Source organism: Marmota marmota, unplaced genomic scaffold (assembly GCF_001458135.2).
Source record: "Marmota marmota marmota unplaced genomic scaffold, marMar, whole genome shotgun sequence".
Classification (NCBI taxonomy): Eukaryota; Metazoa; Chordata; class Mammalia; order Rodentia; family Sciuridae; genus Marmota; species Marmota marmota.
The window spans coordinates 74,347,912-74,362,723 of record NW_026000026.1 but is presented as its reverse complement, the minus strand read 5'-3'; the positions used below and the strand labels follow the sequence as shown (position 1 = coordinate 74,362,723).

Below are 14,812 nucleotides of genomic sequence, written 5' to 3'. Positions count from 1 at the left end.
GCCTGCTTGTGTTGGGGCTTTTTGCCTATTCCATACTGTGTTCATGAAGTTCAGGAGAAGAGCAGTTGATCAGAACAGTGAATTTAGAAAAAATAAAACAATGTGCCCCTGGGAGACAAAGTCAGAAATGTAATGTGGGACATAAATTTTGGGGGCTTCATTGTGTAAAATGCCTGATTAACCCATCTTCAAAGTGCACTAGCATCTGACCTCTTCCTAAATGGAAATAAAGCTCCTCAGAGTTCATTAAAAAAATCAGTCCTCTGGTTGTCACCAATAACTGCAGGAGGCTTGGGGATGTGTGGCTCAGTGGTAGAACATTTGCAGGCCATGTGTGAGGCCCTGGGTTCAATCCCCAGCACTGTAAAAACAAACACACACAAAAATAACTGCAGGAGCCTCGATTTGGGATCTTTGATCACAGTCTACATGTTCATTTGAAGAAATATTAAAATACTTTGAGCCAAAGCTATCAGAAACTCAAGAAACAGACATACCACCAAATGGAAAAGTCATTTAATTCAAAAGTCATACTTCCACTCATTTCATAGGGATTGTCACATAACCAAGCAAATATAAGAAAGCCGAGTTTTAGAGGCTGCTTGACCGAAATTGTGTGTTTTTTATAGATACACGTATGACACCAAAGCACATTTTTAAAAAGCCTGAACACAGTAAAATATTTTTCTAATAATAGGGGAAAAGTTCTATCCTAGTCACAGATAACTTTTTAATTATGGAAACTGATTCTATGCACCAGTCAATATTCAACACTGAAGTTTAAAACAGTGCATTCTTTTTTTTTTAAAGAAAACATTAAAGTGCCATTTTATAAGTACTTTATTGATATTATATCACACAGCATTTTACAGTATATTCAGAGGTAATCTAAATTATGAATTAAACATGCAAATAGTTTCTTTCCCAAAATATGGACACACTGTCTTTTAGAGTGTTTTTGAACACTAGCCTAGCATTAGCTACTAAGCGTCTATGGAACTGATCTTTTTTCAACATGACTTTTAATAAGTTAAGAAGGAACATAGCTGCAGATAACACTACCTGATAAATATGAACACAGATTTTAAATGGCACTTAATTTACATCTTTGATCTTTTGCTAAGCAATCAACAGCCTCCTCATGTGGATCTTTGTATGAGTCTGTATCTTTACATGTGTAGATATATACTACACACACACACACACACACAAGCACATACATTTACACCTTAGAATCATCAGATATATCTTTTCACAGATATAAGGTTGATCCTGGCATCTGAATAACCAAGAAAGCTGCTTATAAGTGTTCACTTGGACAACTTTGTACAAATGAATGGTATATAATGACAGAGACTGTCATAGCCTCAAGAGGGCTGTTCCAGGAACTCGGACATTTTGGTTATCAATACTCTGATTCTCACTGACTATGCTACTGTGAAGTTGGACACAATGGCTAACTGTTCTCCTTCCATGGGTCTAGGACTGAGCTGTCTTTGCTCTCTAAACCATTCCACATTGAAAGACATTTTCACATTATAATGTCCCACCAAGATTTTGTAAAAATATTAATTGTGAAATTTTTCTGTAGTTGTTTTTCCTCCCCATTAAAAACAATATTTTATCCCTCTAAAATAATCCAGAGTTTCTCAGAATGGTTCGCCACACTCCCTACATCCAATACTTTTTCTCTCGGGAACAGAGGTGCATCCGTGAGAGACTACATTTCAGCAAGGGCTGGCTCTGAATCACATCGGGATTCTCTATGTGGCCTCTCTGTCTGCTTTGGGAAGCTCTTCAGTTAGACAAGTACTGTAGGCGGCAAAAGGAAGAAAGCTAATTATTACTTGCTGGAGTATCTCAGGCATGCTGCAGGATTGTGCAAGGTTCCATGCTCTGCACTGTTGTCATTTTGATGCTACAATTACGGAGAAGTGGTTCAGCACCCAGAAGATCAGCGTGACTGCCAAACACATTTGAGCACAAGAGACATTTTTTAAACACCAGCACAGGGTGTGTGAGAGGGCACCTGGCTGACTTTAAAGAGATGTGGGGCAGGACTGTCACCATAATTGATTATTGTCAACTTTGCCAGAGATGATAGATAACTCCCTAGACAGACACCTAGGACATTCCTTTGAAAGCCAGGCAGCTAAGAGGCTTTGGTTCCTTCAGTGCTGGCTACCTATTTGGGGAACATGGTTGCTCGTAAAACATTCAATAGCAAAGCAAACAATGGGTGTCATGGTGGCTGTTGGTGCAGCCGGGTGTCCCATTATATAAAACTCTGATCCAATCTTGCTTTTGGAAACAGAAGTCAGAGGACAAAATGTACCAATAATGGTCATGAACGGACAACCTGGCTACCTGCAGCGTACCTTCTGTTTGCCAGCCATCAATGAGGAATGTTTTTGGAGCCTCTGTAGTCAAGATAGAGCTTTTAGTGTGACAGGGATTACCATTTTGGGGGGCAAACTCAGTTGACAGAAAGACTTTCCTCTGAGGTATGGCATGTTTATTTTGAAAAACTGCAGAGAATTTCATTAGTCTTGTGAAAGTCAGGATTTTGCCTGGGGGCAGGGATGTGATGCAAGTTATCCTCTCCTGGCATGGAATTGTTTAACTGTGGGCTTCTGGGAGTGCCTGAAGGAGGAGTGAAAGGCGGAGCTTGATAACCCCCAAAGATTCAGGCTATGAGTCATATAAAGGAAACTCAAGGCTCCTAGGAGAGCTTTGGGATCCTCATGGATGATCTTCTACTCTGATACCAATTCATTTCTCTAAACTGCCTTAGAGTTCCCTGTTCAAGCAGAAAGAATTAGGGATGGGAGGCCTGGATAATGGAGAGAGTAAAATTCATTTTTTTTTGTTGTTTGTTTGTTCCAGGGGTTGAACCCAGGGGCATGTAAGCACTGAGCCACTTCCCTAACCCTTTTTATGTTTTGTTTTGTTTTTAATTTTGAGTCAGAGTCTCATTAAGTTGCTTAGGGCCTCACTAAGTTGCTGAGGCTGGCCTTTAAACTTGAGATCCTTCTGCCTCAGCCTCCCAAGCCACTGGGATTACAGGAATATGCCACAGCACCCAGTTTAAAATTCATTTTTAATCTTCAAGTTCCTTCCTACTGGTTGGTTCATATTCTGGACAGTTTCTCCAGTTCTTCAGCTGATAGGGAGAGAAGCCTGGCTAAACAGAACAGCTGTCACAGGCCCAGAATGGCTTCAGGGAAGCTGGGAAGTGTCTGCCTAAAAGATTCTGTTGGTAGAAGCTTCAACACAGGGCCATCTCAGGGGGGAAGGACACACTTCCAAGTACTCAAGCTGGGGCCAAGTGGCTATATAGTGTGCTCCACCATAGTACTTCTGTTCCTTTACATTAAACTCCAAGTACTATGGGTCAGGTGACAAATTAAAACATCAAATGCATCAAAAGCATTATCCTGGGCTCTTTAAATCTGGAAAGTACAATGATATGTAAATAAGTGTGCATGCCCCTCATCTCCCACCTTGTTCCCAAGCCCATAGGGAACAGGCTGGGCACACATTAGTATATTCCTTTTCTCTTTGGGTTTCAACAATAACTTTCTTGAGTTCTGCCTGGGTCTTGTACATGCTTAATTCTTCTTTGATTCAAGTGTTATGTCTCACTTGCTTCTGGGTGAGTTCCTAGATATCAGCTGTATAATCCTGGAGCTGATAAACTGAATAGTGAATCACAAACTCCGCTAGCTTCAAAGCCATCTTGAAAATTGTAATGACACAATCTACATCCCTCTTGGGGTCTTTTTCTTATTTGGGGGTTGCAGGGAATCTAGAGGTAAAATAGAGCAGGAGAAAAGCGAAAGCAGCAGCACATCAGGAACTAAGGATCCAGAGCAGCTGGCTCTTTTGTTTTAACTTACAGACTCAATTTACAAAGTGGAGTGTCCCCATGGATAAAGCCTTAGAAGATGCAGAGAGAAGTAAGGGGTAAACCAAGTGTCCCATCTCCTTCTCTCTTAACACCTTGGAGTACACCAAGAGATACACCTGAGAATGAAAAACAAGACAAATCAAAATGAAAACAAAACAAAACAACCCCCCTCCCAAATAAAAAACTTCATCCCTGGACCCACTTATTTGAATCCTGAGCTTTAGCTTACTGCTAAGTGGGCATTTTTGGAAAAATCTCATTGCCTGAAGATGCTCTTTCTATCTCCAAATCCCAGAATGCTCAAAAACACATGTAAAATAGAGAAGACCAAACCACTTCGATCTGCTGCACCCATCAACAGGAGCTGGCAGAAAGCAGGCACATGGGCATATCTTCTGCTGCCAGGCCAGAGGGCACAATGACCTTGACTCTTCCACCTTGCCCCCTTTCTCTCACTCTGAAACACACTTATTCAGCAATCACAGCCTAAATGTGAAGCAACTAGCTTAAAGAATATCAAATATAAAACTTTGCCATATAGTGTTTCAAATCACTCTATTTACAAGTTTATCTTAAAAAAAAAAAGACAGAAAAAGATACAGTAATTCAACACAATTCAAGTTTTTCTTTTCTTCATTAGAGGTCCCTAATGGAATTCCAGAAACAGGACACTTTGGAGCAATGCTGCCTTCCAAGGGACTCCTGGGGAGATTGACAGTTTATAGTTGTCCTTCTTATAAGAAGATTCACACATGGAAGATATGGCGACTCTGTTCTTTGGAGGTCAAGTGAATTTGAAATGTCCAGGTGGAACTTCCCCATCCAAGACAATCTTCCACAAGACCCAGCCCTTTGAGTAGGAAATTCCCTTTCTTAGAAGGTATCCATTCCATCATCCATGCCCCCAACTCTGGTGTCTTCCTGAATTCCAATGGCCTATGATATTTATCTCATTCCTTGAAAGCTTGAGAAATGATTCCCTTTTTCTGGGTGGCAGTGAATGTAGTAGATGTCCTTTTATCCTATAGACCATAGAGTCAGCCTGGGAAGCATCCCTGAAAACCACAGGGCACCAGTGCTCAGCAGCCCAAAACACTGCAAACAGAGCCAGAGGTGGGAATCCCCAAGGGCAGGGACTAGTGACTAAGAGGGACCAAGTGAATGGGAGGACACAACTGAACCAGTCAGACAGTCACCCACTGGGAAGGAGGCATCTTACCCTCTAGAAAGCAAATACCAGTTCTATGAAGAACAGAAATATTAAGCCTATTTATAATCTCAAGACATTGCTAGAGGAGTTTTCTCCAAATATATCCTGATACCTCTGAAATTCATTAGAGAGGCAACAGTTCCTAGCTGCTATCCTGTCTTCCCCAAATAGATGAGCCTAATTCCTTGATCCTCTGCTCCAGGTGATTGGAAGACCATTCAAAAACCCAAAATGGGGAAGGGGATTGTGTCATGCAAAGAGGTGTGTGTTATTTATTTATTTATTTATTTATTTTTTGGGTTTGGTTTTAGAGTAGGTTGGGTTGCCATGGTTACTAGGTGACGGCAGCCCTCAATGGCAGAGAAGTTTCCAGCTCAGGAGGGAGTGTGCATGCTCCTTTGCATAAGAGGAATGGACTGAATTTTGCTGATGATGGGCCAACGGCTGCTTTGGAGATGGTGAGAGATTGGATGTTATATAAACAGAGCTGTCACCCCTCTCCATCCTGCATGCAAACAGACAGACCCAGCTGTCTGCAGCACTGTGGGTTTTCAGAATTAGAGGCAGGACAGAAAGAGCAACTGTTGTAAACAAAAGCAAGGGACCCAGCCTGGACCTTGGTGCCAGTATTTTTTTTTTTCCTCTGTCAAACTTAGCTATGCTGTGTGCCCTTGGGGATTGCATATGTCTTATTTCCTCCTTTAAAAGTTGGGGGTTTGAATGACTGTTGAAACAAAATCAGTGCTCCCTGTTTAGGGCACTCATGAAAAAATAGCTTTGCAAGCCTTTCTCTTATCAAAATCAAATGGCCTCCTCTGTTGATTGCCTTCTGTTTCTTCCAGTATTGCCTCTCGTTAGCTGAGATGATTGTGGAGATGGGTGACGCAAGTTCCCAGAAACATTCATGTCGACAGGTAGCACTGGAGTTAGTCTTCCTGCTTTTCTCAGTGGCAAAATGAGAACTGGCCTACAACACTGGAATCAGCGGTTGTCATGGATACCATGTAAAGCTCAGCAGTTCTGCTGGGGCCCATGGTTAGAGAAACTCCACGTAGTTCTCAGGGATGAGGCCAGTCTTTCCATTCAGAGTCCCCTCCAACCAGCCAGGCTCCTGAGATGGATGGACTGTATGGGAAGGGGAGAGAGGGCGAGAAGAAATGACATTATACATAGCGCAAATGCTGGATGTGTGTTGTGTGTGTGTGTCAAGAAGTTTGGGGAATAAGTGCAACCACTTGTTACATTACATAATTCTGGGGCTTGTTTAAACCAGAGGTTCTTAACCTTTCATGGGATATCAGCCTTCTGATGAAGGCTGTTCTGAACTTTTTTTCCACAACAAAAAGGAAACGGACATAGGCATTAAAATTTTTTGCATGCAATTTTAGGGTTTTGAATGGCTTTGTGAAGATCTTGTTCCAACTTAAGTGACAGATTTGTATTTTTTAGGTTAGAGGTTAACAGTTGGGTGCTCCATCCATGTATGTATCCATCCATCCATGTACCCACCTAGCTACTCAGTATCACCAAGTAGAGTGCTCATAAGGACTGCTAAGAACTAGTCTTTAATGACGTCTAGCTTTTAATCATGTATTTTATTTTCCTTCAAATCCTACCCTCTGCTTCTAATTTCCTTGCAAATTCTTTTTTCTTTTTTTTTTCATTTTGCAGCCTTTGAGTGAGCTGTCCCTCCCACATCCTTACTTTTCTTTCCTCTGTAACTCTAGAAATTTCCCCCTTCCTATAAACAAGTCTGAAAGCTGTCCTCTTCTTCCTTCTACTGCCACTTCCCAAGTTTACTGATCCTTTGATTTTTTCAGTATCCAAAGAACACAGATCCATTTTTGTGACATCATAATTCATCTCCATGGAAACCACTGTGATATTACAAAGATGATAGAAAAATCCAGCTGAGTCTGCGAAGTAGTCAATAGCAGGAAGGAAGAAAGAAGGAGCTGTGGGACCAGGAGGTGGGAGGTGTCCGCATTTGTGAAGGGGGACATGCAGATCTCTGGGGTGTGGCAGGACATTTACTTTTAATGTATTAGGAAAACTCCAATTACATGAGATTGTTTGGAAAAAAATGAATTTCCCCCGTTCCCTTCCTGGGCTAATTAAGTAACTTCCTGAGCTTGTTTTAGAAAAGCATTTCCGCCCCAACACTACTATATAATTCTACTTTCGGTTTGTAGGGAAAGAAGCAAAAACAGAAACCAAAGGAAGCAAATGGGGAGGGAGCAAAAGGACAGGCCCTGAGGCTTAGAGAAGATCAATGTCAAATGCATTGCTTCACATGCTTCCTTAGGAAAGCACAGGTCACACGTCTATTCCTTGGCCTCCAAAATCCTGCACAGTTTCTTGCCCTAGGTTAATTTTTAATTTTTTTTTTTTTAGTTGTAGATGGACATAATAACTTTATTTTGTTTGTTTATTTTTACGTGGTGCTACGGATCAAACCTAGTGCCTCACATTGCGAGGCAAGCGCTCTACTGGTGAGCAACAACCCCAGCCCCTCACTAGGTTTTAAGAATAAAGCTGAAGTAAGCAAGGATACTTTACATCCATGGCAACCCACACAAGGAAGAGTCTGGTGAGAAGTGCTACACAAGAACACACACAACTTAAAAGCCATCTGGCCTTTCTAGTCACCAAGGTCTCAGGCCACCCCTGAACAGCACCCAGATACCCCTGTCCTCAGCCCACCTGCCCAGCTGAAGCTGCCAATATCACTTCCAGTTCTGTACCTATGAAGTGGTGACAATGACATCTTTCCCCTTCTTGTGTCAATTAGAGGAGACAATAAGGGTGAAGCACTGCCCACGGCCAGGCACATCATAAATGCTTGGTAAGGTTAGTTGGGGAGGACCATGCATCATTTGTCTGGTCATGTGGACTAGCTGACTAGACACCCTAGTAAAACCTGGGTGAGGGCCAACTCTTTGTACCCACTAAGGCATCAGGAAACCTCAGAGGTTGAGAATCAAAATGAACAAGTCAAACCCATTCCCCAAAATGAAAGGCCTAGAAAGAAAAAAATAAACCAACTGAACAAAATAAAAAACAACCAAAAGACCCGCCCGCCCAGCTTCACGGCATAGCTCCTGGCTGAGCCGTTAATACACTGGGCACACAAGTTCACCTCCTATAGACATGTCGCCCTTCCTGGCCAGCTGTTCAAACAGCATAGGTACTGAAGTAGTACCATCTGCAAACACCAGAGACATATTTTGCAGATTAAGGGAAAAATCAGAGGGGACAAGGGAGGCCCTTCAAACTGGAGGCCAAGACATATGTCATATGGCATGGCAGGGGATGCAGCAGGGCTTGGGTCAGTCTGCTGATGCACAGGGTCTTCAAGTAAGGGTTTATGAGACAGTAGTGGCCAATCATGTGAATCATCATCACATGCATGCTCACCAGATTCTTGGGCCCCACCAAATGAATTAAAGAAGAATCTCTAGATTCTTGGAGCCTAGGAATCTGTATTTTAATTGGTGCACAGAAGAGCTTTGACTTTTCTGTGCAAAATGCCTATGTAATAAAGATGGAAATAAAAATTAAATTGCAAGTTTTTATTAACTGATGGAGGAGGGAGGCAGCCCCAGATGTCCCTTCTTCCAGACGTCTTCAGTTTTCTGTCATCACTTTAAGACTTAGCTGAAGCCCCAGCTTCATTAGAATCATGCAATCACTTCCACCTGCTCGCTCCCTCCTCCTGACTCCTAGAAGACTCATGGGACATCCCATGTAGTGTTTTGGGGATCCTATTAATAAACTGCTCCAATGTGAAGCTTTGATTCTCCACATAGTTTTTTAGTGCATTTTGGTTTGTGTTATAGCACTCCCTGGCGTGACAACTTCAATACTTCCCCCTGCTTGTTGGAACATTTAGAAATGCTCACTATCAAGCAGTTGTGTGCTCAAAATTATAGATATATTGATTATCTGACCTTCACTGTCCTTATTTGTATTATTATCTTCATCCCTACTTTATGGATGAGAAAATAAGGCCCAGGCAGGTGAATTAATTTATACATGGTCTTAACAGTAGAAACAGAATTTGAACACAAATTGTCTGATTTCAGAGACCAAGCCCTTTATCCTATATCCCGCCTCTATTCAACCAGGGAATGTGCTCCTTAAAGATCCGAATGACAACACATGTGTAGACATGTGTAGCGGTAGACCCTTTGCTGATAAGTGCTTCCACATCACCTGCTTTCATCTTCAGAGTGACTGTGGAGATGGTTCTGCTAGGATCCTCATTTTACCAATGAGAAACTGAGGCTCAGAAAGGTTAAGTATCTTGTCCAAAATTACACAGCTGGTATCTGTGTAATTTTGGACAAGATACTTTGGACAATATATCTATAGGATGGAAGCATATCAGAGCCCAGGACACCTGACCTGAGAGTCTATGGTCCTAACCTCTACTGCTTTGGCCTAGCTCAGTGCTCTGAATGTTGAAGATGTTCAGTGAGAGCTTGGTGGGCTGAACTGCACTGATTGATGCCCAGCACTCTGAATTGCACCAGTGTTCAATGTGCCATAGAAACACTAGAGGTGTTGATGCAGGCTGCCTGGGCGGCTCTCCAGCTCACCAAGCATATAATAAATATAAGGTGCTGCTGAAATGGGTGTGCTTCTTGCCTCCCACTCTCCCTCAGCCATGTCCTTGGCTATGCCCTATAACTCAAGTTGTATCCCCCTGCACCTACACTCAAGTTCCCTCCCTTCCTTAGCTCACTGTGGACTGGGGGCAAGTGTGTGACTAAGATCACTAATGTCCCTGGGGGAAGAAACCTTAACTGGAAGCGATATGGACCTCTGTATGGTTGAAATACATTTATTCATTTAACAATTGAGCAACTAATGTGTGCCAGACACTGTTCTTGTTGGTAGCATACAGAACAAGCAGACAAGAGTCTGCTCCCAGGGAGGGATAATCAATCAATAAACAAGCATATCATTTCAGGTAGTGCTAAGAGGAGAGAGAGACTGGGATAGGGATCTGGGTAGGGAGAGAGGAGCTCAAAAGGCTAAAACCTGAATGATCCAAAAGAAATCAGCTAGGAGGTGGTAATGCAAGTACCAAGGTCCTCAGCTGTGCAAGAGTTTGGGGTCAGTTGAGAACAGTGGTCTGCATATTTTTCATAAACAGCCTTATAATAAATTAAAAAAAACATGGATGGCTGTGTTTCAATAAAGTTTTATTTCTAAAAACAGGTGGAGGGCTGGATTTGACTGGCAGGGGAAATAGGGTTTGCCAACCCTATTTCAAAACATAAAAGTGACCTGTGAGGCTGCAGCATATCAAATGAGGGAGAGAGGAGGTCAGAAGGGCAGGAGCTGGGCCACAGAGGGCCTCATAAATAATTCCCAGAGTAGGGGGAGGCTGCTGGGGTACTATATGCGGGGAATAACATGATGTGATTTCCATGTTTCAAAGACCACAGGCTGCTTCATAGAGAATGCTTTGCAGGGGAAAGAATGAAAGTGACCAGACCTGTTAGGTGGCTGGTGGACATGCCCAAGTGAGAAGTGGAGGTGACCCAGTCTTGGGTGTCACAGTGAAGACAGTGAGGGAGGCTGAAAGAGCCCCCCACCTGCAGCCCTCCCAGAACCCCACTTCCTGGGCAGCTTGGAGGCTCCCTGGTGAGGATGCGCTCCATCAGCATGCAGCACCTGGGATAACCCTGCCCAGCACCAGTGCTGTACCCTGTGCACTGCCACCAAGGGCTCTAGCTCATCTCAGATCCTGATGAAAGTATCCCAAGAACCCAATTTTAGTGACTGCCATGTGAATTTTCCAGGTATTGCTGATCACACTGCTTCCAGATGACTAATGTTCTTGAGAACACGAGGTATTTCTCTTTCCAGTTACTGTGTGAGGTGCTCCTGGTGAAGTGCACAGTTTCCTAGTAGACTGGCAAAGGCTGACACTGGAGTTATTTCCGAGTACTGCATGTCCATCCCCCCACTGACCAAAGTCCAAGAGCTGACAAAGCAGCTGCTTGAGTCAGGGCAGGGGCCTGGAGTCCAAGGCTGAGATCAACCCTTATGAAACAACAGCCTTTTGCCTCCATGTGCCCCTCCCTCCTCCCTCCTCCCCCTCCTCCCCTCCCTCCTCTCACACACACCACACAATCAAACACNTTAGACTTTTGATAGAGATTTCTCCCTCCTCCTCCTCCTCCTCCTCCTCCTCTTTATTCCTGAAAATAAAAATACAAGAGGTACAACATACACACAGCACAGAGGAGCCCACGTGCCTTCTGAACCTGTCATTAGGAAACTCTCTTCTGATTGGTGTGATGATTTCATTTGACAGCTACAGAGCATCCAAGTTAAACAGCCCTTACCTAATACCTCCAGCAGTAAACCTATGAGAGGCAGAAAGGGAAAAAGACCCCTCTGTTGAACCCATCAATAGTTTTCTTTTCTCCTGTAATGCCTGATTTTTCATATAGAGGTGAAGGAATCTAATAAAAATAGGACCTAATAAAATATTATCAGCCAAACCAATCTAAAAAGTGGATTAACATTTCATCAGTTCCATCTTTGACTGCAGCTCAGTTAACACCAAGAGGTGTTTTCTTTCAGGTTTAATTTGGCACTGTTCTTTAGGGAATTGGAAAGGTCACTGGCATTGCTGGTTAAAAACAAACTAGGGTCAGTGAACTCTGCCACGACTCCTGGAGATCACAGTAAGGCCCCGGACCCCTTCAACCCAACCTCTCTCCTGCTCTCATTTACCACCATGAGATTTATGATGATTACCAAGTTTAGGGTGGGTGTAGAGCACCCTGCTGGGAAGAAATGGAATTGGCAGTTAAAAATCACGTGAGTATCTTATTTTTTGGTTAACTATTTAAACTTCTTCAGAAGGACACTTCACAGGAAAGGAGGCAGGAATATAAAATGATACAAGCTCCTTGTAAAACAATTTGGCACTTCCTTAGTTAAAAAGAGTTAGTATGTGACCCAGGAATCCCACTGTTTGGTGTATCCCCAAGACCAGTGGAAACATACGTCTTCAAAGAAACTTATAGCTGAATGTGGACATCAGTATTACTAATAACAGCCCAAAGTGGGAACAAATGACATGTCCATCCACTGATAAATGTTTAAATAAAATGTGGTATAGATCCGAACAGGGGAACATTATTCAGCCACAAAAGGAATGAAGTTCTGACACAGGCTTCATGGATCAACCTTGAAGACATTATACAATGTAAAAAGAGCCAGTTATACTGTGAAATTCTATGTGTATGAAATATCCAGAGCAGCCAAATCTATTGGGGCAGAAAGTAGATCAGTGGCTCCCTTGGGCTGGCTGGAGGAGGGCTGGGGTAAATGTGGCATGATTGGTAGGGGGTGTGGATATTTCCTGAGGGAGGGTGATGAAAATATCCTGGAATTAGATGATGGGTGTACAACTCTGAATACACTAAAAACCACTGAAAAGTAGATTTTAAATGGGTAAATCCACAATGGTATATGGATATCTCAATAAAGGTATTTTAATAATGTAAAAAGAAGCCAGGCATGGTGGCATACGCCTGTAATCTCAGCAGCTCGGGAAGCTGAGGCCCTAAGCAATGCAGTGAGACCCTGTCTCTAAATAAAATACAAAAAAGGCTGGGGATGTGACTTAGTGGTTAAGAGTCCCTGGGTTCAATCCCTGGTACCAAAAAAAAAAAAAAAAAAAGACTTCACTTGATCAAAGGAGTGACAATTTAACACATGCAAGCATATTTTGGTCCTCTGTGTGCTTGGGGTGAATAGCTGATAGGAATAAGATGGTCCCTTGCACACATGAGCAGGGAACTGGGACCTGGAGGATGGAAATTCAATTCCTGGTTCACTTACAAATTTGGGGCTCTCTCACACCTTGCTTACCTTTGAGCAGAAGCCCCTCCCCTGCCAATAGCAGGGGACAGAAATCTGAGCAATGCAGCCCATTGTGGTTCATTGCAGAAATGGTCATGTTACAACTGGGTCTATTAGGGGGATTCTCATGGATGACATGCTCAGGGATTGCTTTCAGCAGACCCACTGTGACCTGCCAGTCTGCTGGGACCTGAACACACCAGCTGCTGGCAGCAGAGGTGGCTAGGCTGGTTTTTGCACTCTGATTTGTAAAATACCCAAGTGAAAGTTAACAATGGTTTAAGGATAGTGCTTTGAGGTCTGAGAAGCATAAAGGGAAACACAGGCTCAGCAGGCCAATCAGGCCACATGCAGTTCTGGGCTTAATCCTGCTTCTGCTGGCCCAGGTGGCCCAGGGTTGAGTGTGACCTGGGAATCACCCTCTCCCCCAAGTCTGTATTGCTTTCTATTCTGTCTATCCAAGATTGATTAACATCCCCACTAAGCAGATACATGGGGTGAGCACACAGGTGGTAGCCCTTTGATGAAGTCAAGGGTTGGTCCCCAGGAACTCATCTTTGCTCCAGCTTGGAATGTAAGGCCCTTCCAGGTATAGCCAGGACCCATAGAGTTGAGGTGAAGCACCTACTGCCCAGCCAAAAGCCAGGCTTGGGCCATACTGGCTAAAAAGGAGACAGTCCTTGGGAACTATGAAAAGATAGGGCCTTTTTGTGAAACAGAGAGAATGATGATGATGATGATGATGATCTCAATGATAAGATATTAAATGCTTAATATGTGTTAAGCTCTATTATGGTTTGAATCTTAAGTGTCTCCCAAAAGCCATATGTTAAAGTCTTGGTCCACAGTTGATGGTACTATTAGAAGGTGATGGAAACATTAGGTAGGTCCTACTTGGAGGAAGTTGGTATGTGTGTGTGTGGGGGGGAGGTTTATTTTGTCTCTGCTCCTTTCCCCCACCTCTATCACTCTCTCTTTCTGTTTCCTGGCTGCCATGAGGTGAGCAACTTTGCCCTACCATAACCCTTCCACCATGATATTCTAGTTCACCACAGGTTTACAACAATGGAACCTCAAACCATGAGCCAAAATTTATCTTTCCCCCTTTAAGTTGTTTTTCCTCAGGTATTTTGTCATAGCAATGGGCAGCTGACTAATACAAGCACCATTTTAAACATATGATGTGCATTACCTCAATTTCCTCTCTCAGTGCTCTATAAGGTAGGCAGTGCCATCTTTTTATTGCAGAAGAAAACTGGGGCATAGAGAGGTTAAGTCGCTGCTTGAGGTCACACAAGAGAAAGTGGTCAGGCTGGGACCTGTAGTACTGCTGGGCTTTAGAGTTCAGGTTTTCCAAGGCTACATGGTCACCTTGGCTGCCCTGTATTGCTGGCTCTCAGTCAGGTGGGAGGAGGTGGGATCTGGACCAATGTGGGCCACTTGCGAAGATGAATGTGTTGGGTAACAAAAATATCTATTCCTAAACCTTTACCCCTGCCCTACCTGAGGCCAGGGAGGCAGCCAAAGAAAAACATCCAATTTCTGAAACCAGGCAGCTGCCTTTGCTTCTTTCTTTGAGGGAAAAAGAACAGATGCCTTTGCCCAGAGATCCAGGAAGGTGAACCCTAAAGGAGAGCTTTACCTGGGGACAACTGAGCTGTCATAGGAACATGGGCTTTTTCAATAGAATCCAGATTTTTCTCTTGGTAAATGATAAGTCTTTATGGCAAATTATGACATCAATTGTCACTTAAAATTTATTTTTTAGGGAGAAAAACAAAATTAAAAGGCACAAGAAA

At 43.1% G+C, this 14,812-nt stretch overlaps 1 protein-coding gene across 7 annotated transcripts in view; it reads right to left on the bottom strand.

The window, feature by feature from the left end:
- Window positions 1-500: 500 nt before the first annotated feature.
- Arhgap26 (Rho GTPase activating protein 26) overlaps window positions 501-14,812 on the bottom strand; it is a 411,269-nt gene continuing 396,957 nt past the window's right edge. For all 7 annotated transcript variants that reach the window (XM_048811731.1, XM_048811728.1, XM_048811733.1 and 4 more), the window contains one exon: window positions 501-6,245. In XM_048811731.1, the coding sequence (XP_048667688.1) occupies window positions 6,157-6,245 (89 nt within the window). In that variant the 3' untranslated portion in view covers window positions 501-6,156. The remainder of the gene's footprint in view (window positions 6,246-14,812) is intronic.